This window comes from Lacerta agilis, chromosome 7, assembly GCF_009819535.1.
Source record: "Lacerta agilis isolate rLacAgi1 chromosome 7, rLacAgi1.pri, whole genome shotgun sequence".
Classification (NCBI taxonomy): Eukaryota; Metazoa; Chordata; class Lepidosauria; order Squamata; family Lacertidae; genus Lacerta; species Lacerta agilis.
Window position 1 is genome coordinate 85,867,598 of NC_046318.1, and position 24,026 is coordinate 85,891,623.

The following is a 24,026-nucleotide window of genomic DNA, read 5'->3' on the forward strand; positions in this document are numbered from 1 at the left end:
CTGGCACCCTTTCCCCATCCAGATGCTCCTTCGAGGAAACAGAACGATGTCAAGTCGCAGAGAGAAAAACATTTATAACTGCAACAATAAAATTGCTAGGCAACAGAATTCAACAGGAGGTGGCAAACAAGCCAGTGGATCTAAAGGGAAAGAGGCAAAGGGGTGCTCCAAAATCACTTGCTGCCTAGCACAGGGGCAAGGGAAGCAGTGGGAAACAGCAGCAGGGAAGCCTCAAGGGGACCAAAGGCAGGCTACTTCTCAATCCAACCTTTTTTGTGAGGGCGGCAAACAAGGGACCAGGCCTGTTGTTCTTGGCAGGTTGCTCCAAATGGTGGGCCTGGAGTGATTTTGCCCAGATGAGAAGCCAAGGGATAGATGCCCCTACAGCCACAGCCCTCTGGAATCAGATCACAAGACTGCAGAAAAGGCGGCAAGACCCCCCCCCCCCGGAGGGAATCCAAGTCAGTGCAAGAGAAAGGGGGGAGGGAGAAAGGGGGGCACTTTCACAGCCCCATAGTAGGATGGCAAGGGCACAAGAGCAGCCCCCTTCTGCTCTGCCAGCACCAATGTTCCTTCAGCTCTTGAGCAGGGGAGGTACCAAATGCTCCCTCCTATCAACCCAGAAATGAGTCCGTTGGGCTACGGAGTGGAGCCTAAAAGGTGGGCATCCGGTGGAAGGAGGCTGGCATCGGAAAGGGTGCAGGGAGGGTGGACGGGGGAGACACGAGCACAGAGGTTTGGGCCGGAATACAAAAATAAAACTCTATGAGCCCTTGGGGAAAAGCAAAGCAGCCAAACCACCAAGGTGCCCAAACCCCGCCTTCTGCCAATCCAGGACACTCGGCACCAATGTCTTTTGCGGTCAAAAACAAGGGAAATCCAGCTTCTGCGTGTTGTGCAGTCTTTAGCAGGTTGTAGCATATGGAAGTCAGCAGACACTTGAAACTGATGGACAAATCTCCAGGGAGGGTCAGTCTGAGAGGGTCCAGCGTCCTGAGGAAAGAGAGGCACAGCCCCAAACCCAGACAGGGGCAGCCTCCCCACCATGGCGGCTGCTGCTGCTGCTGCTGCTGCTGCAGATGAACGGAGGGCATTTGCTCTGACGCCACTTAGAACAGAAAAGTGCTTCTCGGGGGCTGGACAAAGTTTCCAGTGCTGCAGGGGTGCCAAAGCCTGCAGGTGGGCAAAGGGACTGGCTGGCAGCATCCTTGGGAGTCTGGAGGCACCAGCTGGTCAGGCAGCATCCACAGGGCCAATAGGCAGGGCAACACGACGCTGGGCTAGTCTGGGGGAACACGCTGGAGGAGCTGTCTTCAGAGGGGGCGCAAAGGAGCCCAAGAAGTCACATGCAGATCACTTGTCTCCTGCAAGACAGGAAAGGAGAGCCTGAGCACCCCACAGCCTTTGTCTCCAGCCACAGGGAGAAGCAAAGCCCACCCGGCACCTCGCTCCCAGGAGAGGCCACCACCTGAGCTGCAGGCCACAAAGAGGTTGCGGCTGTCCCCAGCTGGGATCCCTAGGCCTTTTCAAGCTCTGGCAAACTCCAGCGGGGGCAGCGGGCATACAAGGGCTTCTTACACCAAGCCCCCTCACCTATCCTCCTCAATGCTGGCCCCGTCCTCGTCGCAGGGGCCGGCTGCCTCCTCCTCCTCTGCATCATCCTCGCTCAGATCCATGTTCAGCTCATTCCCCGCTTCAGGGTGAGGGTATGTGGAGCCACTGCAGAAAGAGAAGCCCACCACATTATGTCTCCCAACGCCTCAAGCTGCCCTTTGGACCAGGAAGGGGACCCAGGGAGCCATGGGGGTGCGGAGGGATGCAGACTCCTGAAGGCCTGCCACTTTGGCAGGGGCCCTGACCTGATGGAACGGCAGGTGAAAAAGACAATCCGCTTCAACCGCTTGTTGTAGAAGAAGTAGTTGAAGGACCAGAGGCTGCCCTCTTCTCCGAATGGGTCAGAGTCCAGGTCCGGGTTGTAGCTACAGTGGAAGAAAAAGTGGAATAATAATAATAATAATAATAATAATTTATTTATTTATTTATTTATACCCTGCCCATGTGGCAGGGTTTCCCTAGCCACCCTGGGCAGCTCCCAACAGAATATTAAAAATGCAATAAAACACCAATCCTTAAAAACTTCACTAAACAGGGCTGCATTCAGATGCCTTTTAAAAGTCAGATAGTTGTTTATTTCCTTGACATCTGATGTGAGGGTGTTCCACAGGGCGGGCTGCTAGGAAAGCAGCACCCACCCACCCCTTGGTGTCCGAGAGGAGCACTGGGAGCCTACCTGTAGATGTCACACTCCGAGAGGCAGATCTCCTGGTCCACAGCATCCCACAGGTGGGGCTTCAGGGCGCTGAAATCTTCCCGCACAGCAGAAAAGAGGCTGCAGTTCACAGCGTTCACCACCTGAAACAGACCCAGAGGGGAGCTTGGTGAGGGCCCGGTGAGGAGCCTTTGGGTCAACGTGAAGGAAATCCTGCCCCACCTTCTCTAGAAGCCACTCCCTGGGACCCTGGCACTTCTCAATGCAGTGGGGGGGGGCAGAAGGGGGAGAAGAATTAGCGGGCATCCATGCAATAAGCAGTGCTGGAGAACTGCTATCACATGTGGGGCTACGAGACCCCAGGATGACAAGGAGGGCCAAGAGATCTGCTGACTTGCGTGGGGCCTGCAGGCCAGATTATCGTAGTGAGGTGGGGGCTTACCCAGTTGAGACTCGGCTCCCGGCTGAATTCGTGGCTCTTGGCAGCACTGAAGTCGTAGTCAGGACGGAAGGACTCGTTGAGGGTGGCTATCAGGTAGAAGAGGGTCTTGCGACTGCATTTGTCGCTGAGGGGGCCCTCCTCGTCGCCACTTTGGCTCTTGCTGAGCCTAGCACACAAGGGACAGGATGCAGTCTGTTACCTCCTCCTGGAGGAAGCCGTAGGCATCAGGCCGTGGCCTTGGAATCTGCCATGCCCTTTTCCCACTGCTAAGATGAAGGAAGATCTGGGTGGTGCGGAACGATCTTGACACAACTGCCTCAAAGCACCATCTGAGAAAGGGCAGGGCCTGGGATGCTCCATAGAGAACAGAAGCAGCATTCCAGGTAGCATTAAACCAAGAATGGGCGACTCCAGTGTTACTGGACTCCCAACTCCCATCGGACCCAGCAAGCTGGGAACAGGAAGTTCTGTGTTCCCCCTGGCTATATTTTAAATATTTAATATTTTCTCTGCCCAGTGGCAGGAGAAAACCAGCCAGATTGGGGGGGATATAAATAATAAATTATTATAATAATTATAATTATTATAGGGTGAAACCCTCCTAGCCAACAGAACTCTGATCCAGCCCACTGATGATGAGCCAGTTCTGCCTCCTCTGTGTGGGGTGGGGCAGGGACAGCACATACCTGCTGGGGCTGATCCCGGTGGTTTGAGGTGGGGACAGGGCCTCAAGCACGTGGGGCTGCCCTTCCTGGCAGAACTGCTTGAAGAGGTGTTTGTCGTCACCGGCCATCTTGCAAGAGTAGCTCTCAATCCTGAGGGAAGACAGGCAAGACTCAGCTGGAGGGGAGGTGGGGGTGCCTCTCAATTTGGAGAGGCCTCTGAGCTGCAGAAAAGCACCTTTGGGGCCACATGGCAAGATGACCCAGTTCAGGAGCTGCCTTGCCACTCACCTGCCAATGATGTGTGCATCTCCCGTTTCCACCGTCAACTGGGAGTTTAGGGCTTCAAAACTTGAGTTTTCCAACAGCTTCATTTTTTGTACCTCCTGGCGCTGGGCTAAATTCTCAGTATTACCGCTTCAGGGTTGGAACTTCCTGGCAGTGAGAGAGAGAGAAGGGCCTGTTAAGACACCTCTGAGGAACAGAAGACGTTGGGCTCTGGGCTGCCCACCCACAAGGGGACACTATAATAATAATAAAAAAACAGACAGTTTATAATAAAAAAAAACCAGACAGCACTGGCTCTGGAAGACCAGCAAGGCAGTGACTCATACAGGGATGCAGCTGACACGACCCCCCCAAAGCTCTAGTCAGCACCTGTGAAATACTTCAGTGGAAAAGGTGAGAGTTTTGTGATACCCAAGCCCTGACATTTCCCATCTTGTCATCAACTCCCAAAATGCTACCCAACTCAGAGCTCGCCATAATTCCATGCACTCAGTTGCACTTGGCCTCTAGATCTAAGTTAAGTAAAATAACAATCTGTGTGGAGGAGGCAGCTGGAAAATTATCTGAGGAGTTCCATGAGGTTAAGAAGAAAGAGGATGTGGTGCAGGTGGATGTGACAGCATTAAGAGGAGAGAGAAATGTTACATGATCAAATGGTGATCCTAGAAATGTGTCCAAAGAATCCTCCTTGAGATTTTGTGGGGTCCTTGCTGTTTTTATTTTCTAAAGGAAATGTGGTTTATGAGAAACGTTCTCCGGGGCTAGCGAGCATTTACTTTGAGCTCCCCCACCTTCGGAAAAATTCCCGTGGACGCTCATGCATAGCCTGGGTGAGAGGCGAACACTAGTCCTAAAGTCACCTCTGGCTGGGATGGGAAAGAAGATACACAGAAGAACGGGGGAGTTGGGAGGGACCCCCAGAGTCATCTAGTCCAACCCCCCGCGGTGCAGGAATCAGAGGACCGGCCAGGCCCCCCCGATGAGCTTCGGTTGCTTCAACCTCGGGGGCGGAACGCGGATCGGCTCCGCGGAATGGCAGAGAATGGACGTCAAAGACCCAGAGCGGCGCCCGCCCCGCCCCCGAGATCGGGGGGGACTCCAACTCCCAGCCGCCCCAGGGAGGGCCCGGGAGCTGTCCATCGCCCACCCTCCCCCCCGCGAAGGAGACGGGAAGCAATCTCCCCTTCCCGCCCTGCCCCGCCCTTCCTTCCCCAAGCCGGGCCTCCGAGACTCGGCTTCCCATGACGCCCCGCGGCACCAAGGACGGCGCCCGCCGAGGCGGCCCTCGCGCGGGGCATGCCGGGAAGCGCAGTCCCGCCCCCCGAGGCCCTGGCAGACCCCGGGGCCCGTTACCCACCTGCCGCCGCCTCCCGGGGGGCCTCTGTCCTTCAGGGGCTGCGCGCCGTCGAGCAGCGCAGGCCGCGGGGGGAACTCGAACCGGGCGTCGCCGCCTCAGCCACCGTCGCCTCAGCCGCCGCCTCGGCCCGTCTCCGCCAGGCGGCCCTCAGGGGCCCCGCCAACCCTGCCATGGCCCCGCTTGCTCGGCACGACGAGGCCCGACTCGGAGTCGCCCTTCCGGCCTCCCTTCTTTCTTTCTTTCTTTCTTTCTTTCCTTCCTTCCTTCCTTCTTTCCTGCCAAGCGAAGCGACCGACTTGACTCTTCGGGCTTCGAGCAGAGGACGACAACAAGAGCGAGCGGTTCCGCCCCGCGCGGGCAGCGATTGGGCGCCAGCCAGATCCGCCGTCTCTATTGGAGGAAACGGGTGCCCATCACTCGGGCTGACGTATCCCAGTGGCTCACCTGCACGCTAATCAACGGCATGTGTCCAGCCCCACCCGTTGGGATAGAGCCGGGCTCTCATTGGCGGCCGCCTCAAGGCGCTGTTGAGCCGAGTGGGGAACAAAGAAGGGGCGGGGCAGCTGTCACTCAACGGGGAGAGGACCACGCCCCCTTTCCCTAAGGGCGGGGGAGGGCGCCGTCTGAGAGATTTCGCGCGTGTCTAGCAGCGGAATCTGGACCTGCTTAGCAGCTTATCCAATGCAGCCGCAATTCTTTTCCTTTTGGGAATGCCAGGCATTTCAGGCAGTCTTTTAAATGATCAGGATTATTCATTTCATTTCATTTTAAAAACTGATCGTTGCTTTTGTCCATATGAAGCAGCCACAAGAAAGTTGATAATAATTTAAAACCAACCTAGAATAGCTCCACAGCAAAACCAGCACAAATTCATCAAAAGGAATAATAAAGCACAATTCTGCTCCAGATGGCTCACTAGTCCAAAAGCATTATAGAGTGACACAGCCCTAGCCTATTTCTGTATTGGAATACCAGGGAAGGAACATTAGGTTCGCACGTCCCTCAGAAGGAAGTTCTACAAAATTGGCATGGAAGTTGGCTCCCCTGGTAGAAGGCCATCCTTCAAGCCTGTGAGAGAGATGTGTCTATTGTGGGCAAACATATTGCAATCACTTTTGGTTGCCCTCTTTCATAGAAGAATAGCAGTCAGTCACTAATTATTATTAATAAACATGACAGGACACTAGATCTCCTGTGGCAATTTGAATTGCAAACAAATGCAGATGTTAAGTTCTTTCAGAGGGCTGCCATGAGCAAAAAGCCCAGCAGCAGAGGGGTTCTCGGAGGTGACAGAACTCTCCTTTGGTGTAACTCCCCAAACACGCTCCTTTGCCAATGGGCAAAAAAAACGTGCTGGTGGAAGGAGCCCACTGTAGCGCAGAGGGGGCACAGCCCAGGCTCCACACCAGCCTGAGAGCTGGCACAAGGCCTGCCCTTCCCGCCAAGCTCCAAACGGGCAGCAGACTTCGCTCACAAGGTGCCATCATAGCATCGTAGAATTCTAGAGTTGGAAGGGACCCCAAGGGTCATCTAGTCCAACCCCCTGTGATGCAGGTAGGTAGCCTTGGACTACAACTCCCATCAGCCCCAGCCAGTGGGGCCAGGAGGGCTGGGCGTTGAAATGTGGAAGGCAGGCGAGTTCTTTCCAGGCTACAGCAACTCCAGGGGGTGGCCACAACCATCTTTTAAGAAGCCCAAGTGCCGCATTGAACATGTTGTCCAAATATATATGTTTATATGTAGGAGGGCCAGGGCCGGATTTAGGTTTGGTGAGGCCCTAAGCTCCTGAAGGTAATAGGGCCCTTTATATGTCCTTTGTCAGCAACAAATTGTTGCTTTTTTGTGTTGAATATGTGCTATATGGTAATTTATGGACCTCATAGGTCCATACACAACACAAAACACTGTTGCTGTGTTAAAGGAGAAATCTGAGGGCTCACTTGGACAAAAACAGAGACTTCAGCCAAAGCGTTGGAGCAAAACAGCAGCCAGTAGGCTTGGTCTTTATTTAAGAAATAAACTGCGTGACAGGACCTCCACCCACCACAAGATGAAGTAAGATGGAAGGCCCCGAACAGGAAGAGACCCCAACTTTTATTTGTTACTAACCCCCCAAGTTACACCCCCAAAGTACATCACTATGTATCCATTATGTGTGTGTGTGTGCGTGTGTAGTGCTTGTGCGACTTGTGAAGGGGAAATTCCTGCAACAGTTGTATGTAGGTTTTATTTTATTCGTTTTTTTATTATATTTTGGAATGTACATCCAGGTTTTCTTTTTCTTTAATATTTTTTGGGGGGCCCAAGAGAGTGGGACCCTAAGCTATAGCTTGTTTAGTTTTTACGTAAATCCGGCACTGGCCGCATCGAACATGCCGTCCAAATATATCTATAGGAGGGCTCCCCGCGCTTCGGCTGAGAGGGGTCCCCTCCTGGGCCGGAACCTCGGAGTCGGGCGGCAGTTTCCCTCCGGCGGCGGTGGGGAAGTGGACGTAAACGAGCCGGAAGCGCCCCGCGGGGAGCCGCGCTCGGCTTCCGGTTCCGGGCGGCGACTCGATGGCGGCGGCGCCGGGCAGCTCGCCGTCCCCGTCGGGCCTGGTGCTCCTGGCCTCGGCGAAGGCCTGGGTGCCGCGCTCGCCGGAGGCACCCTCTCCGCCGACGTCGGCCTCGTCCGCGGCCTCGCCGGGCGGCCGGGAAGCGCAGCGCCTCTTCCGGCTCCAGCTGAGCGCGGCGCCCGGCCCCGAGCGCTTCCGATTCGGCTTGAGGAGCGCGGCGGAGTCGGGAGGCGAAGCGGTGAGAGGGGAAGGGGAGGGGAGGGGAGGGGACTCCAGGCCTCGGGCGGAGGCAGCAGGACCCCTTCGGGGAGGCTGGGCCGCCCTTGGCTTTGCGTCGCGCCTTCCTTCTCCAAGGAGCTCAACGGGGGCATATGCTCCTCCTCCTCCTCCTCATCATCTCATCCCCCCACAACAGTCGGGCGAGGTAGGGCGAAGCTGACTGGCCCCCAAGGTCACGCCCACTGAGCTCCGTGGCACCAACGGGAATTTGAACCCAGGTCCTGGTCCGACCCTCTGGCCCTGCCACACAGGCTTGTCTCGCCAGCTTCCGACAGGCGGCTGCCTCCTTCTCCTCCTCCCTGCCTTTCTTCCTCACAGGTCGTTGAAGGTCTTGGACTGGCAGCTGCCCCAACCCGTCAGACAGGAGTGGGTGCATTTCAGCTGCTGGAGGGGGCTGCCCAGCCGTGGGGAAGCAACGCTAGGGGTGGAGTCCAGGCTGCTTGGGGCCTTCTGGCCGCTGTTGGCCTTTGCTGAAAAATGTCCCTCTTCTCTGAGTGGCGCTGAATGCTTGCCTCTTTCACAAGAGGTGCCCAAGAGGCCGGCAAAGTCAACCCTTCCTTTACAGGATTTGTTTCTCCCCACCCACCCCGCATTTTACAGGATGTCTCAATGTATGAACAATGCTTAGAAAAAGAATTAGGTGCTTCCTAAGTGGACACTGGTGGCGCTTGGGATGTGGGTGGCACTGTGGGTTAAACCACTGAGCCTAGGGCTTGCCAATCAGAAGGTCAGCAGTAAGAATCCCCGCGATGGCTCGGTCCCAGCTCCTGCCCACCTAGCAGTTCGAAAGCACATCAAAAAGTGCAAATAGATAAATAGGTACCACTCCAGTGGGAAGGTAAACAGCGTTTCCGTGCGCTGCTCTGGTTCGCCAGAAGTGGCTTAGTCATGCTGGCCACATGACCCAGAAGCTGTACGCCGGCTCCCTCAGCCAGTAAAGTGAGATGAGCGCTGCAACCCCAGAGTCGTCTGCGACTGGACCCAATGGTCAGGGCTCCCTTTACCTTTTAAGTGTTTATTAATTAACAACAACAACAAGGATCATGGTAGCAGCCTGTTTCCGTTTCCCTTGCACTTCCATTTTGTTAAATGCACCGATTTCTTGGATCAAGTAGAAAGGCCAGGTCCATTCCTCAACATGCCTTGATCCATTGTGTGCTTCAAGTATTCCTGCCCACCTTTTCATCTCATACAGCAGTACCCAAAATGGCTTTCAGTCAGCATGTTTAACTACAGTTTAAGAGTCCTTGAGACGGTATTGGTGGTCCAGCTCAAGACATGCTTGGAGGAAACTGATTATCAGGACCCATTTAAGGCCAGCTTCAGGCCTGGGCGTAGCACTGAAACTGCTTTGGTTAGTGGCGTTTGTGGATTGTGCCAGTGTGGTGTAGTGGTTAAGAGCGGCAGTATCGTAATCTGAACTGGGTTTGCTTCCCCACTCCTCCATATGCAGCTGCTGGGTGACCTTGGGCTAGTCACACTTCTGAAGTCTCTCAGCCCCACTCACCTCACAGAGTGTTTGTTGTGGGGTAGGAAGGGAAAGGAGAATGTTAGCTGCTTTGAGACTCCTTTGGGTAGTGATAAAGTGGGATATCAAATCCAAACTCTTCTTCTTCTTCTTCTTCTTCTTCTTCCTTCTTGTTACCCCTGTAACACCCTGCCGACCATACACAGACCTCACACTCATCATGAGGGGACGTAAACAAATAGGGCAGAACATGCAGGCTCCTCTTGCTTCTGCCAGTGGAGTTCTAAAGACATCCCCACCCGAGGCAGTATCCAATGTACCTGCAAGAGAACTGGGTGTTTTTGAAAGAGGACTAATTCACAAAGGAGAGGGCTCTTGATGGCTACTAGTCATAATGGCTAAGCTCTGCCTTTGCAGTCAGAGGCAGTAATGCTTCTAAATAGCAATGCTGGAAACCACAGGAGGGGAGAGGGCTCTTCTGCTCAGATCCTGCTTGTGGCTTTCCTGCAGGCATCTAGTTGGCCACTGTAAGAACAGGATTCTGGACTAGAGGGGCCATTGGCCTGATTCAGCAGGTTCTCCTTCTGTTCCTTAGGAGTTCCACTTGCAGAATGGAACTTTTCCCTCCTCTCTCTCTCCCCTGCAGTCCACCATACACCCTCAAAATCAGCTCTGGAGGGATGGGAGAACCTCTCAAGCAGTTTTGCACAGAGGAAGGGGGGAGTCCTGTTGTTCAAGGAGAGGTACATCCTTTGAGCTCTTTAGCAGTGGGAACAGCTTTTCAGCATGAGCACTGATGAGGGTGAGCCTGATGAGACTTGGCTGAAGAAAGGAATGGGTGCTTTGACCCCTGTGTTGCTTGAGGTAAAGAGGCCTCAACAAGAGCTGGTTGGGGCTAAATGACTTTGCACTCTCCCACTAATGCTTTTCTGCCCCCAGGGCCTTGTTGAGTACAACCTCAGAGACATTTCCTATGAGGTGAAGACTGCCACGTGCCATGAGCTGAAGTTCTTAGCCCGCCCAGACGACCCCCTTGTTTTCCACTTTGAGGATGAGCATGAGGCACAGAGGTGGTGGACAGTCGTCAACAGCTCCCTTCAGGAGCTCCAGAAAGGTCAGCTCCTGCCCCAGAAGGCACTTCCAATGCCAGGGTCCAGCTTGCGGCTTCTGGTAGCGAGAGAGGGCATGGCTCTTACACAAGCCATGGTTTGTCACTTCTGAAGAGGTGGTCAGCGGAGGAGAGGCCGGCACTCTTGATGCAATCAGATGCACCTGCCTTGATCTGTAGGGCAGTTAGTATAGCAAGAAGGTGGAGAAAATGGGTTGTTGTGGCTGAACCGCTCTGGAGTGGGGGAAACAATGTACCTCTGCCCCGCCCCCAGGCTCTCACACCCAGCTACACAACTGAGCTGTACCATAGACTCCTTTTCCAGGGCTGCTTCTGTTCCTAAGCTCAGGAGGCTCTGCAGGTAGTAAGCTGTGCTGTAGCCACCTGATGTCTGGCTGCATGTCAGGTGCATTTGCAATGCTGACTAAGAGCCAGCAGTGATGAAACCTGGTGGGGCAGGAGGGTGGAGACAGACGGTGCTGTGCCCTCCAGAAAACCCCTGAGGGAAACTGGTTGATTCTGCATCTTTATTCTTTGGTAAACCCTCCTGCTAATTATTCTGAAGCATAATCATTTCCTGTGTTAATGGAGTAGTCTCTGAATAGGCTCTGGTTTCCCACAGGCATTTGATTGGCCACTGTGATAACAGGATGCTGGACTAGATGGATCCAGCAGGATAGTCTTATCTTCTTATGTTCTGTGTCTGCCTGCTAGAGCACTTCTTCTAAAGTCTTTTCTCTCCCCAGCTGCTGAGGGAAGCGGTTTGCTGACAGGACGGCCTTCTCCCCTTCCCTTGGCACTTTTCAACTCTCTGTCAGACATCCATGTCTCTCTGCCCTTGGAGCTTGCCAGGAAAGGTGGGTGGCTTAATGGCACAGGACAATTGTCCACTGGCAGTGTGCCCTTGAAGACACATCATAAATGCTACTCAGCTGCCAGGAAATGTGATGTTTGCATATTTGAAATTTCCTTCTGCCTGTATCAGGTTAGGCAGCTGGTTTTGTTGCACAATGGTAATGAGGAGTGTGTGCATTCCGTGAAGTATTGTTGAGAAGGTGAATTGAGAGAAAACTTGGTTTCAGTAATTGCCCAAAATCTCCCCCATATTTCTAAGGCTTAGAAGCCATTTTGGCAAGCAAGAGGTAAACATGAATAAATAATATCTATTTTTAAAAAGCTATGTTTACACTTCCTGTTGAACCTTTCCTTCCCATTGACACTAATCCACTGGGATGGGGGTTTCATTTGGTGCCCATGCAAGTATTAATTTATTGATTACATTAAAAGCACTTGGTTGGTTTTATTTCCTTTTATGTTGACCTCTTCCCTGAGTGCCTGTCTACTACCTGTCTACTGAGGACAACTAAAACCAATCCAATAGCTGCACGAGGCCTCTGTGTGACTAAGAAGAGAGCAGGGTACAAATGCCCAAATCAGAATAAGATAAGAAAGCTTTTACAATTCACTTGAAAGGAAGTCTTGCATCCGACCACCTGCAGCAGCAAGCCAAGTTGGGGGCAGGGGGTGGGGCTGCTCTTGAGAGCTCTTGCTCAGCAGTAGGTGGCTCCCTAGGAGTTTTCCATTGCAGACCTTGGAGATTGGAGGGGGGGAGGCTTGCCTGAGACAGGGGCCACGCAACTTGACCTGGCTAGCTCATGCCTGGCTTTGTCTCCTCCTCAGAGGACCTGGCGCTCCACCTGTCCACTGCCATCGAGCTCGGGGACGAGGCGGAGGCCATGCGCTGTGCCACGCTGCTTGCCCAGCAACACGCTGCTCTGCGGATCCTGCTGAAGGAGTCCTGCTACCCCACAAGCGAGATCAGGTGGGAGCGGAGGGCTGGGCAGGGAGCAGGTGTCTCTGGAGGAGGCTGGGCGGGTTAGGCTGGGTGATTTGGGGCCGGCTCCCTGCACGCCGCCTCCTTCTGAAGATGGCCAATTGTGGGACACGCTGTGCTTGTCTCACCGGCCGATTCCCTTCCTTTTAGCATGAAGGTGCAGGTGGAAGACGCCACTTGCTCGACGAGCATCACCACCCGGGTCCACACGTACACCACCATTGCAGGGCTCAGGCAGAAGGTAACCCGGGCACAGCTTTTCAGGGGCAGGGATGCCGTCTCCTGGCTCCCTCACTGGGGCAGCTTCTAGGGAAAAGTGCCAATAACTGCCTGGCTGCTTGGCCTGCTGCAGAGGCCTTCAGAGCTAACTCCCACTGACCCCGTCTCTGCTTCCCCCAGGTCTTTCAGGATTACGGATTCCACCCCAGCGTCCAGCGCTGGATTATTGGCCAGTGTCTCTGTGTGGATGACCGAACCGTTGGCTCTTACGGGATCCGGAAGGACGGCGACACGGCCTTCCTCTACCTGCTCTCGGCAAAGGGCGCCCACCTCTCTGAGCAGCGCTTCAAGGAGGACAGGGACTGGGTGGTGCTGCAGCCGCCTCCCTCGCCCCTCGCGGACAACACAGACGCCAGGCACAAATTCAGCACCTTGCCCACCTGTCTGCCCAAGAAAAGTGAGCAGGCAGGGAGCCCTTTTGGCGATGGCGGGGGCTCCTTAGTCAGGGGGAAAGGGGAAGAGGTTGCATCTGGCTAGAAGCAGGGGGTTCATTTCGGAACCCTCAGAAATTCCCTTGAAGGAGGTTGCACCTCTCCCCAACAGCTTTTCTGCCTGCAAGTCAAGGCAATTTAAATCAGGAAGACAAAAGGCCAAATTCAGTTACTGAAAACAAAAAATAAAATAAAATAAAACAATTTCTTCCAGGAGCACCTTAGAGACCAACTAAGTTTGTTCTCGGTATGAGCTTTTGAGTGCGTGCACACTTCTTCAGATACCAAAATATCTACTGGAAGGAATTTTTTATTTTTTATTTTGTTTTGACTATGGCAGACCAACACGGCTACCTACCTGTAATCAGTTACTAAAGTCCCGTTTCTCATTTATTCATACCTTTCCTACTCTGTGGTGCAAATCTGACCACTAATTTACAACTAAATGGCATATTGTTAACCTTTCATCCTTACAGCCAAGCTTTGCATCTCTTTGTTACATCTGGATACACAGCTCATGACAGTGTGTGGTTAACGGTCCAATCCTAAAACAGGGTATAAATTCATAAATGATGCTAATAGGAACCTGTCCTTTTGTGCTTGGGGGCAGGGCTTAGGCTTGGCTGAGTGAAGGAGGGAGGCACATAGGAACTTGTATGCTGAGCACTCTTAGCTCCTCCCTCTTGTCCCTGGTGCTCCTTCTTGCTTTGCTCTGCCTTGGCCCACTCCCCTCACCCCCAAAAGAGGAAACCAACAGCAACAGAAATGACCTGCCCATGACCAGTAGGTGGCAGTCAGGCCTGATGGCTTCTGGGAATTGGGAGGACTTCATTTCCTGAAAAGGAAACTTATCTGATTTTTGTTAGAGTGCAAATCTGCATACCTGAGAAATGATCCAACCAGTTTTTCATGTAGAAAAGCCTCCTTTAATGTATCTGGAAGAGTTTAGAGTTTAATCATAGGGACAACATTTGTTTGTTTAACTTTATTTAAACAAAGCTTGTGAACAATCATTAAAATCTCTCAACTAGTTAACATGCTTATATTCAGACTGATCAATATTAACCTAGCTTTTGTTTAAGAGAAACTTTGCAATTGCGACGTTCTTAGACCTTCTTCTTCTAAGCCTTCTTCTTCTGCTGCAGGTGTGAAAAATTCTAACAGGAAGAGGGATGTTGGTGAGAGCAGCCACTTCCTGGGGAAATTCCTCCCTGGCCACTCGCGAGCCCCTCCGCCCCCGGCTGCTGCTGCTGCTGCCCCTCCTCCCTCTCCTTTGCCGGTATGTACTCCCTCTGCTAAGGGGCGAAACTCTCCCCATATATATGCCCCCTCTCTCTTTCCCATTCCCCTGGGCTCCCTGTGGCCATGTCTCTCCTCACCCGGTAGTCTGCTCCAGAAAGCGGCCAGAGTGCCTTCTGGGGTGGGCCTCATCGCCCAGCAGGAAGCACAAGAGGGAGGGGTGCCCACGGCCTCTGGGACAGGGGCCATCCTTTCAGGTGCCACGTCCAGCGGCCTCTTCCTCCTCCCATTGCAGACTGGCTGGTCTTGCCCCACCTGCACCTTCATCAACAAGCCCACCCGGCCCGGCTGCGAGATGTGCAGCACAGACCGGCCTGCCAACTATGTGGTTCCCGGGAGCTACAGGCCGGATGAGGTGGAGCTGTGGCGGATGCAGCAGGAGAAGGAGGGCATCTTACAGTACCAGAAGGTAGGTCCGGGTAGCTCCCTTCCTGTGCCCCACAGTCCTCTGGAGAAGCTCCCTGCAGGGGTCTGAAGCTTTGTGTGCTGCTCCCAGCTTCGTTGGCTCTTTTCTCTAGCTCCCTCTCCTTAAGAACCCCAGAAGTGTCCTGCAGCAGCTGGATCAGGCCAAGGGGAGCCTGTCCAGCCCAGCCAGTTGTTGTCCTAGTGGACAACCAGCTGCCTCTTCTGGGAAGCCCACAGGCAGGACCTGAAGGTGGCGGCAGCAACACACTCCCCACTTGCGATTCCTCCCAGCACCTGGTGTTATTCAGAGGCCTTTGCTGCCTACAAAAGGGGGAAGGAAAAGTTATCATTGTGGCTGGTAGCAGTCCAGGAAGCCAGCTGCCCAACTGTGTTCCGGAGGCTTTCAAAAGTATTATTCCACATTTGAGAGGCACTTGCTGTTTCAAATTTGCTTGTAGGGTCTTCATGCAGATTCTTCTTAATTCTGGCATTTCTAGTTAGATGATGATGGTAAGTTCAGCTTGTTAAATTTATTGATCACTTCACACAACCAAAAGGAGTCCCAAAGCTATTTACAAGAGAAGTGCTATAAATTTACATAATAAGAAATGTGCTAATAAAGTGTTCATCCAGAATCACTTAAGTTCTGCACTGGGTTCAGTTGCTGCCTGCCCAGAAGCCATTGTGGTGTACGAGTGGAGTGTAAATTAAGGAATAAAGCTGCTGAATGGGGTGGGAGTCCACTTCCAGGAATGTCCTGAGAGCGAGGTCAGGTTCCCCCTTCCCCTCTGTCATGGCTGACGTCACACCTTTGAGTTTAGACATCTTTGGGCACAATCTCTGCCTGAAGTTGTCTCCCAACGTCATGGTGATGTCAGCTGGTTGACAGATGGGGAGCTAAGGGTCTAACATACTGGCCAAAACATGTAGGTGATGTTTAGTTCTTGCTTGATTCATTTTCTTAAATAATGAGATACTAATTATGATTGGGTTGACCCTTTTAATATTTTGCCGGTGGTATTTTTTTAGTGTATTGTTTTCATCACATTTTCTGTAAATAGGGAAAAAAAGTTGTTGTAGAGTGCACCAGAAAAAGAATAGAATTTCAAAATCTCTTGGGCTCCACCATTCTCCTTCTGTGCTCTCCAAGGAGGTTGGGCCTGGCCTGCTCTCGGGGAGGGCTGCAGTCCATTCTGGGGGTGTGGGTGGGTGTGGGTGTGGGTATGGGTGGTGGCAGCGAAGGTGCAGCAATCTCTGGCGGCAGCAGCAGTGGTGGCGGCAGCCCCTGACGACTCTCTTCTCTTCTTTCTTCTTTCTCTTGTGGCAGGAAAAAGGAAGGAGAGAAGACGGTTCCGCTGTGCCCTGTGCCCACAGCCTGGGAACCCCGGACGACTTTATCCACCTCTCCTCGGAGTTCTCATAGCCATCCTCAGAGCCGGGGCCGCCATCGCCACCACTGCCCCTCCCAGCCTTGCAGTGGGGATGCGTGTTAGTCCCGGCAGCAGCACCAAGGGCTGCCAAGATGAGCCAAGCGGACAGTGAAGCACAAGGGGCAGGGCAGGGGTGGGCTTCTGGGGCTGCCCCTCACCTTCCCCTTCGGAGAACAAGCAGCTGACAGTCCCTGCTGCTGGCTGGCCCTTGGCGGCTTCACTGGCTGGCCAGCCTTTAAGCAAGCTGGGGGGTGCGAAGCCATATGGGGGGGTGGTGGTCTGAGAGCCCCCTGCCACAGCAGCAAGAGCTGCGTCCCACCTGAGCAGCTTCTGGGGCGCAGCCATGCAATGCTTGTGGGTTTGCCTAGCCTCCCCCCTTGCCTCTCCATTCCACCTGGGTCTTAGAGCTCTGCCCACTTCCCGGCTCAACTGGCAGCAGCCCAGAGCCTCCCTGCCTCTCGCTCACGGAAGACTGGAGCTGTGTGAGCCTTAGAGGTTGGAGCCAGGTCGGTCTCCTGTGCCACGAGAGCCCCTGCAGTGGGGCTGCCACCTGAATATCATGAGCTGTTCATAGGTTGTGATCCCCGCCATGAAAATGTGTGTGTGCGCTGTTTGCCCAGTGGAGGCAGTCGATCTGCTGTGTTTGACACTGTGCCTCGGATCTGTGGGCTGCCTGCCCAACCCACGGAGCCTGTTGCCCTGCGGGAGCTCCCCTCCTTTTTGCCCCTCAGTGCCTTCTTCCCTCAGTTGCCTTTGGCTCTCCTCCGCTCTGTGCTCAGGCCCGCCTCTGAAGCCAAGGCAGCCTGCACAGCCAGGGTGTCGTTGCTGCTTGTCGGGAGCCTCCCGGCTGCTGGCTTTGCGCTCCTAGCTCTGCTGGGGCCTGCGTTGAAGGTCTCTCCCCCCTCCGCCCCCCATGGAGGCTGCTCTGCCCGTGTGCCTTTGACCAGGAGAAGCCATGGCCTGCCCAGCCTCGCTGCTGGAGGCAGAAATGCCCCAAAGGTCAGGCAGCCTTTGAACCGCAAAGCCAGGCTCTGCCTTGGGGACTTGCTTATGCTGAAGCTGGACTAGAAAGAGAGACCCTCTGCCTTGGCCAGGACCTCTGCCGTGATAGCACTTTGAAAGAGAAATGCTGTAACCCCCTCCCCTGAAGGTGGTTGTTTCTCACTGGGCATGGGGGTCTGCCCCAGCTCCTGCTCGTCCCAGCCAGCAGATCTTGGAGCAGGAGGCTCCCCTCGCCGTGGGGCAGTGGTTGCTGCCCTGGGTCCTGATGGGGCAGCAAACGCCCTTCTCTCCCTCTCTGTACTGAACACTGATTATTCAGCAGCAGAAGTTTTGGGACCTGTTTTGAAATGGCTTGATTTCTGCATAACGTGTTTGTAAATTTGATTTTTTTAAAAAATGAATTGGAGAGCAAATCCTTTGTTCTATTAAATGATTCATTTGGGCTTGACAGTCCATCCTGGTGCTTCTCTGTAGCGTCATTGATGGGGAAAGGGGGCAGGGGCTGTGCAGGAGGTATGCATGTGGGTGGGGTGGGGGGTTGAGAGATCCAAATAAGTCTCCCCACCGTCCTCTCAGAGCCACAAAGTGGTGACTGAGAGGTCTCTGCTGTCAGCTTCCCCTCGAGAACTTGGGTGAGGCTCTCTTTGCCCCAGGCAGCCCTTTTGCCTGTGAAGGAGTTGCTACAGCCACTTCAAGGGTCGGAGCAGCCTCACTGCCTCGCCTCCCCCCCCCCCTTGCTGATTTCATGGGCATCTCATGTCTGGGGAACTGCAGCAGGTTTGCAATCCTTGCTTTAGTGGGGTGCATAAAAACAAGCCACCAAAAATGGGACAGCAAAAGAATAAAAACTTATCATAAAACTGGGCACTACCTTAAAACGTTTGCTGGAACAAGGAAGTCTTAGTCATGTGCCTAATTTCAACTAGCAGGGAGTCCCACAGAATCAGGCCCACTACACGGAAGGGGCAGGAATTAAGTTGTTGCATGGACAATGAGGTCTGCTTGCACATGGGAGTTTTTTTCCTCCCTTCACATCCCTCACCCGCTAAATCTCTGGAGATTTAGGGGATACCCCAGAATGGGTTCAGCAGCCCCAGAGGCGTGAGGGGAGACGTCCCGTTGCGCAAGCAGACCCCCACACCTAGCACTACACCGAATTCCACCCAGTGTTTTATTCTGTTGTGGCTTTTAAATCTTTGCTAAGTTCTGCATGTTAAATATTTTATGCATTGCTTTGAGACATTTTACAAAAAGTGAGGCACAATTAAACAAGCATAGGGGAGGCGGGAGCCAGCAAAAAGCTCCTTCCATTGCAGGGGGTTGGACTAGATGACCCCTGGGTTCCAACTCAATTACTTCCATAATTCTGTGAATACTGCTGTGATGTGCTTGCCAGACATCTCAGGGTCCTGATTCCCCAAGAGTTGGAGACTGAAAGCAGGGAGAAGCTGTCCTTCCCCTCCTGTTGCTTCTAGAGCAGAGAGCCACTTGGAATGTAAACAAGCCCTATAATAAAATCACAGAAGAATAAAGCACACCGTTGGGTTGGGCAGAAGAGAGTCAAACAGGAAAGGCCTTAAGAGGCCTGAGCAAGCAGATCCGTCTTGGCCGAGTCTTTGAAAGACCCTGCAGGTGCCAGGTGCCCTGGTCAGGGGAGGGTCTTACGCAGGTGGTGAGGTCACCCCCCCTTACCAAGTCTCACTCTCTGCCGTGCCCCTTCCCCAAAATATGCATGCAGTTGCTGGACTGCCTTAGAGGGGGTGTTGCAAAAGGGCTCCTGAGATCAGGCACCCAAAGTGTGCATTAAGGTAAAGGGACCCTGACCATTAGGTCCAGTCGCGGACGACTCTGGGGTTGCGACGCTCATCTCGTTAATGGCCGAGGGAGCCGGCATACAGCTTCCGGTTCATGTGGCCGGCATGACAAAGCCGCTTCTGGCAAACCAGAGCAGCGCACGAAAACGCCGTTTACTTTCCCGCCGGAGCGGTACCTATTTATCTACTTGCACTTTGACGTACTTTCGAACTGCTAGGTGGGCAGGAGCTGGGACCGAACAATGGGAGCTCACCCCGTCATTGCGGGGATTTGAACTGACCTTCAGATCGGCAAACCCTAGGCTCTGTGGTTTAACCCACAGCGCCACCGGTGTTATCTTCCAACATTATCTTGCAACATTCTCGCTGCTCTTCGGAAAATGATGCTTTGGGACACCTCTTTGGGATCACCACCTTCCTTTGATGCCTCTTCCCAGAGCGTTTGTTCCAGAGTCTTGTATCCTACTTTTCCCACCAGGCTTTTCTTGGGGGGGACGGAGGACTGGCACCTTCACTCCATTTCTGTCATAGACCGGCTGGATGCCGAGGAGTGGTGCGAGGGGAAGAAGGCTCAGAGCCCGGGGATTGGTTGGGACGACGATGCCTGGTCAGAGGGAGCAGACTGGGAGGAGGAGGAGGCGTTGGAAGCTGAAGAGGCAACAGGGTTGAGTGAGCAGGAAGAGGCTGTGGCAGAGGGCAGTCCAGACTCAGAGGCAGGAGACAGAGGGGAGACCGGCTGCTGAAGAGTCCAGGCGGTCTCTCCCTGCTGCTGCGACCAGCTCCCCTCCCTGCTGGTCTCCCAGAACATGCAGAGAAATGGAAAGGGCAGAGGAGGAGAGCTGCCACAGTCTCCCCTTCCTTGAAACAAACCCTGGAGAGGAGGGGACTTAGGCAGCTGTGGCAAGGCGGGGGCCTTCAGTCCTTGCAGCTGCCTTATTGAGGCAAGACCTACTGGGAACACTTGCTGGCATCACTGGGCCTCAGCTGTTTTGGTTCCTTTGAATAAAGAGTTAACTTCAACTATACTGGTGGTGTATTTAACTGCTGACCTTCAACTGACTCCGGCTCGTAATAATATCTTTAGGCACCAGGCAAAAATGTTCCTCTTTCACTGTTAAAACAATCTGTGACCTTTTAAATGTGCTTGGGGGTGGGTGGGTTTTGTTTTTTTCTTATTATGTTATGCATTTTGCATTTTTATGTTGTAAACCACTCTCTGATCTTTGGAGGAAAGGTAGTATATTATTATTATTATTATTATTATTATTATTATTATTATTATTATTATTAGGGCTTCTGCCCCTTTTTGCAGAGTTAGGAAGGTCTCCAACAGGTTATAGCTGCCCCTCCAAATCTCACCAGGCAGGCCATGCAAGAGAGCCTGGGTGGTGAGTGTGCCCAGGCCGAGCCCCCCCCCAACCTTTAGCCAGGGGACTCCGGCCTGGCTGCTGGGCAACCACCACCTGCCCCTATTTGCCCCCTCCAGGCCCTGGAGCAGGAGCGGCTGCAGAACTTCCAGCAGTTGCGGCAGCTGGACGAGGCGGCGCTGGTGCCTAACCGGGAGGAGATCGAGTGCCGCATCTGCTACCTGAACGTGGAGCCTGGCGAGGGCGTCCTGCTTCGGGAGTGCCTGCACAGCTTCTGCAGGTAACCTGGCCTGCCTGGTGCAGGAGGGAGCAGGGGTGGGGGTGGAGGAAGGGTGCTGTGGCCTGACCCCCCTGCCGCCCCTCCTTCTCCCTCTCCAGGGACTGCCTGCGCCAGCTGATCAACTGCAGCGAGGAGCCCCAGGTGGCCTGTCCCTTCCGGGACGACTCCTACGCCTGCAGCAGCCACCTCCAGGACAGGGAGATCCGGGCGGTGAGTCCGCAAGGCTCAAGGATCCCTCTGGCCCGGGTCCCTTGCCAGGTTGGCGGGGCAGCTTAGCTCCCCCTGCCCTGCCACGGTTCTTGAGAGCGGTTGGAGATGCAAAGTGGCATTTTGAGCAGGCCAGCTCTGGAGGTCTTTTTTTTTGCAGAGCTCAGTCCTCCTGCAGACGAGGGAGTGGAGGAGGCTGCCATGGCCAGAAGCTCCTTTGATTTCCACCCCCTTCTGACCACAGAGGCCCGGGGGTGCCCCCAGGCCAGCCCATGCCCTGCCCTCCCTATCTCAGCTCCCTGGTCTCCACAGCTGGTGTCGTGGGACGAGTACGAGCGCTTCCTGGAGCGGAGGCTGGCCGTGGCCGAGAGCAGGGCCCAGAACAGCTACCACTGCCAGACGGCCGACTGCCTGGGCTGGTGCATCTACGAGGATGACGTCAACGAGTTCCGCTGCCCCATCTGCTGGGCCCTCAACTGCCTTGTCTGCAAGGTGAGCCCAGGCAGGGGCAGCACTGTGCCCTCGGCTCCCCCCCTCCACTGGGACTGGCTTAGGGGCTGGAGGTCCAGAGGTGGGCATTGGGAAGAATGAATGAGAAGTGCAGGCAGTCCTGCATTGTAGGGACTTGGACTAGATGATCCTTGGGGGGGGGGGTCCCTTCCAACTACAGCTCTGTGATTCTGATGGGGCAGGAGAGCTGAAGGTGGCCAGAGCACAGGGCCCCCCCCTCCTCCAGCGTCTTGGAGGTCTCCCTCCCCCATTCTGCCTTCTGAGCTGTCAGCAGCCTCCAGACTGTTTTCTAGCGTCTTTCAGAAACACTGGAGGGTAGAAATCTCCTTGAAGGAACCAAGTGACTTCCTTTGCGTTCTGGCCCCACGCTTCAGCAGCCCCTGGGGGGAGGGTGGCAGGATGGTGGGGTGCTCCTGGGCACCGGAGGGCAAAGGAGGTGGCCCTGGTATGGGGCAGCCTGGGTCGACACATGCCAAGAGCCAGTTTGCAGGGGAAGGGCAAGGCCCCTTTGGGATGTTTCACCACATAAAAAGGCCCTGCAGGGAGGCGTGAGAGCATAAAAGAGAATCTGCTGGATCAGGTCAATGGCCCACCTAGTCCAGCCTCCTGCTCTCAAGAGTGGACAAGCAGATGCTCCAAAGGGAAACAGGCAAGCAGGATCAGAGCACAAGAGCAACCCTCCCCTCCTGCCGTTTCCAGAAACTGGTCTTGAGAAGCATGGCTGCCTCTGACTGTGGAGGCTGAGCAGAGCCCTCCTGGCTGGGCACCATCAACACTCCTGCCCTCCATGAATTTTCTCAATCTTCCTTTAAAGCCACCCATCTTGGTGGCCGTCCCTGCCTCCTGGGGGTGCGAGTTGCACAGTTTAACTAGGCACTGCCAAGCTCTCCGTCTCCAGGTTGTGGCAGCTTTCAACTTTCAGAGGGACAGTAAAAAATGATGCTGACCCGTGTGAGGCGATGCCCGTTCTGCCCGCCTGTATGTGTCGGCTTGGCTTAAGATGCCTCAGCCCCTCAGGGTGGGTCCTGGGGCTGCTGCAGCAGAAAGGAACCCTTTGCAGGGACGCCACGGGTCTGATTCTCTCCCCTCCACCCCCAGGCCATCCATGAAGGCATGAACTGCAAGCAGTACCAGGACAAGCTGCAGCTCCAGGCTCACAACGATGCCGCTGCCCGCGAGACCAGCAACATGCTGAAGGTGAGCTGGCCACGAAGGGGCTGTATTTCATGGCGGGGGTGGGAAGGTGGGGCGGCTGCTGCACTTCTTCCCACCCCAACGAAACATTCAAAGCCCAAGTTCCTTGGCATGGCATTCAGCTCTGGGCTGTAGGCACCGGCACAGAACGCAGAGCCGGGATACCTCGAGGGAATCAATGCCGGAGGGGGGGGGGTGTAAGATGGGGAGCAGCTCAAAGGGCCTGTTCTGCGTCCCCCAACGCCATCTGGGTGCATTTTCCTCTTGGCTGACGGTCTCCACATAGGGCATTAGAGGGTTGGACTAGATAACCCATGGGAGCCCTTCCCCTCTATGAATCTATGGCCGCCCTCTCTCTGTCTCCGCCAGACGCTGGTGCAGCTAGGACAGGCCATGCACTGTCCCGTCTGCCGCATCGTGGTGCAGAAGAAGGGGGGCTGCGACTGGCTCCGCTGCCCCGTCTGCCAGACGGAGATCTGCTGGGTGACCAAGGGGCCGCGCTGGGGGCCTGGGGTAAGCATGGGAGGAAGGGAGCGGGCTCGGGGCGGAAGCTGGCGCGGTCTGGCACACCAGGCAGGAAGCGGGACGAGAGCCAGGATGGGCCTCCAGAAGAGACTAAGGGGGTGCCTGGATGGAAAAGGGGGCTGGCTGGTTAGCTGCTCCCAATCTTCACAGGGGGGCAGCCAAACCGTCCAACAGGTGACGTGGCCCAGAATGCTTTGCAATGGGCAGAGGGTATAAATGGAGGGGGTGAGGGGTGCCAGAGGAGAGGAAGTTTTAAGTGCTTTCTCAGAGGGAGATAGACTGTGTGCTGGAAGAGTCTTGCAGACGTCGGGAGACAGGCTCCTTGGGAGGGGGGCTTGGATGCTTCCAGAGCACCAGATCATTAGGAAGCTCCCTCCGCTGGTCTCCCCCTGATGCGCTTTGTCCTCCTCCCTGGCAGGGTCCCGGTGACACCAATGGAGGCTGCCGGTGCAACGTGGATGGGGAAAGGTGCCACCCCAATTGCCAGAACTGCCACTGAGCGCCTGCCAAAGGGGCATCGGATGCTGCCAGGACTCCCACCGGCAAGGAAGGAGCCTCTGCACCAGGAGATGAGAAGCAGCCTGCTGGAAGCTGGCCTTGGGGAGAGGCCTCAGCATGGCTGGCTGCTCCCTCCTTTGGCTTTCCTCCCCGAACTTTAGAGCATGCAGCAGATGAAAGACCCCCCCACCCCGCCCATTATGGCTGCGGCAGATGCTCTGCCCCTCCTCCCTGCACTGACCTCAGAGGCGCTCTCCACCCCACTGTGCCTTTGAACCCCAACCCTCACCCCTTTTGCACTACCAGAATCTCCCTCCGCGACCCCGTGGCCAAGGAGGCTGGGCTCCCCAAAGGGGTCCCACTCCTGGGAGCACCCTTGCCTCAACTGACAGCCCCCGGCGTAGGGTGCTAAGCTTTGGGGGAGCAACATCAGCACCAAGGAAGGGGGAAGGTGGCCAGGATGTATGCTGCTGCACAGAGGGGACAAAAACCCCTTCAATAAAAAAGAAAAGTATAAACGCAG

General features: G+C 54.7%; 2 protein-coding genes across 2 annotated transcripts; one reads left to right on the forward strand and one right to left on the reverse strand.

Moving 5' to 3' along the window:
* Window positions 1-659: 659 nt before the first annotated feature.
* Window positions 660-5,124, reverse strand: MAF1 (MAF1 homolog, negative regulator of RNA polymerase III). The gene is made up of 8 exons (XM_033156047.1): window positions 5,019-5,124; window positions 3,665-3,808; window positions 3,398-3,526; window positions 2,712-2,877; window positions 2,291-2,412; window positions 1,860-1,979; window positions 1,594-1,719; window positions 660-1,364 (listed from the first exon to the last, which is right to left on the reverse strand). The coding sequence occupies exons 2-8, from the start codon at window positions 3,745-3,747 to the stop codon at window positions 1,343-1,345; spliced, it is 768 nt and encodes a 255-aa protein (XP_033011938.1). The 5' UTR covers window positions 3,748-3,808; window positions 5,019-5,124; the 3' UTR covers window positions 660-1,342.
* A 2,412-nt stretch (window positions 5,125-7,536) lies between these two features.
* Window positions 7,537-24,025, forward strand: SHARPIN (SHANK associated RH domain interactor). The gene is made up of 14 exons (XM_033156023.1): window positions 7,537-7,811; window positions 10,260-10,434; window positions 11,175-11,285; window positions 12,109-12,250; window positions 12,413-12,503; window positions 12,662-12,938; window positions 14,118-14,251; window positions 14,507-14,680; window positions 20,409-20,569; window positions 20,668-20,779; window positions 21,089-21,268; window positions 22,385-22,483; window positions 22,850-22,993; window positions 23,424-24,025. The coding sequence occupies exons 1-14, from the start codon at window positions 7,575-7,577 to the stop codon at window positions 23,502-23,504; spliced, it is 2,118 nt and encodes a 705-aa protein (XP_033011914.1). The 5' UTR covers window positions 7,537-7,574; the 3' UTR covers window positions 23,505-24,025.
* The last annotated feature ends 1 nt before the right edge of the window (window position 24,026 follows it).

Excerpts from the sequence above, each read along its gene's own strand:
- MAF1 (XM_033156047.1), bottom strand. The coding sequence starts at position 3,747 with ATGAAGCTGTTGGAAAACTCAAGTTTTGAAGCCCTAAACTCCCAGTTG. Across the intron at positions 1,980-2,290 it reads TCGGAGTGTGACATCTACAG|CTACAACCCGGACCTGGACT; the intron begins GTAGGCTCCCAG and ends CTTCCACTGTAG. Across the intron at positions 1,365-1,593 it reads GCCAGCATTGAGGAGGATAG|GAGACAAGTGATCTGCATGT; the intron begins GTGAGGGGGCTT and ends CCTGTCTTGCAG.
- SHARPIN (XM_033156023.1), top strand. The coding sequence starts at position 7,575 with ATGGCGGCGGCGCCGGGCAGCTCGCCGTCCCCGTCGGGCCTGGTGCTC. Across the intron at positions 12,504-12,661 it reads TTGCAGGGCTCAGGCAGAAG|GTCTTTCAGGATTACGGATT; the intron begins GTAACCCGGGCA and ends TGCTTCCCCCAG. Across the intron at positions 22,484-22,849 it reads AGACCAGCAACATGCTGAAG|ACGCTGGTGCAGCTAGGACA; the intron begins GTGAGCTGGCCA and ends TGTCTCCGCCAG.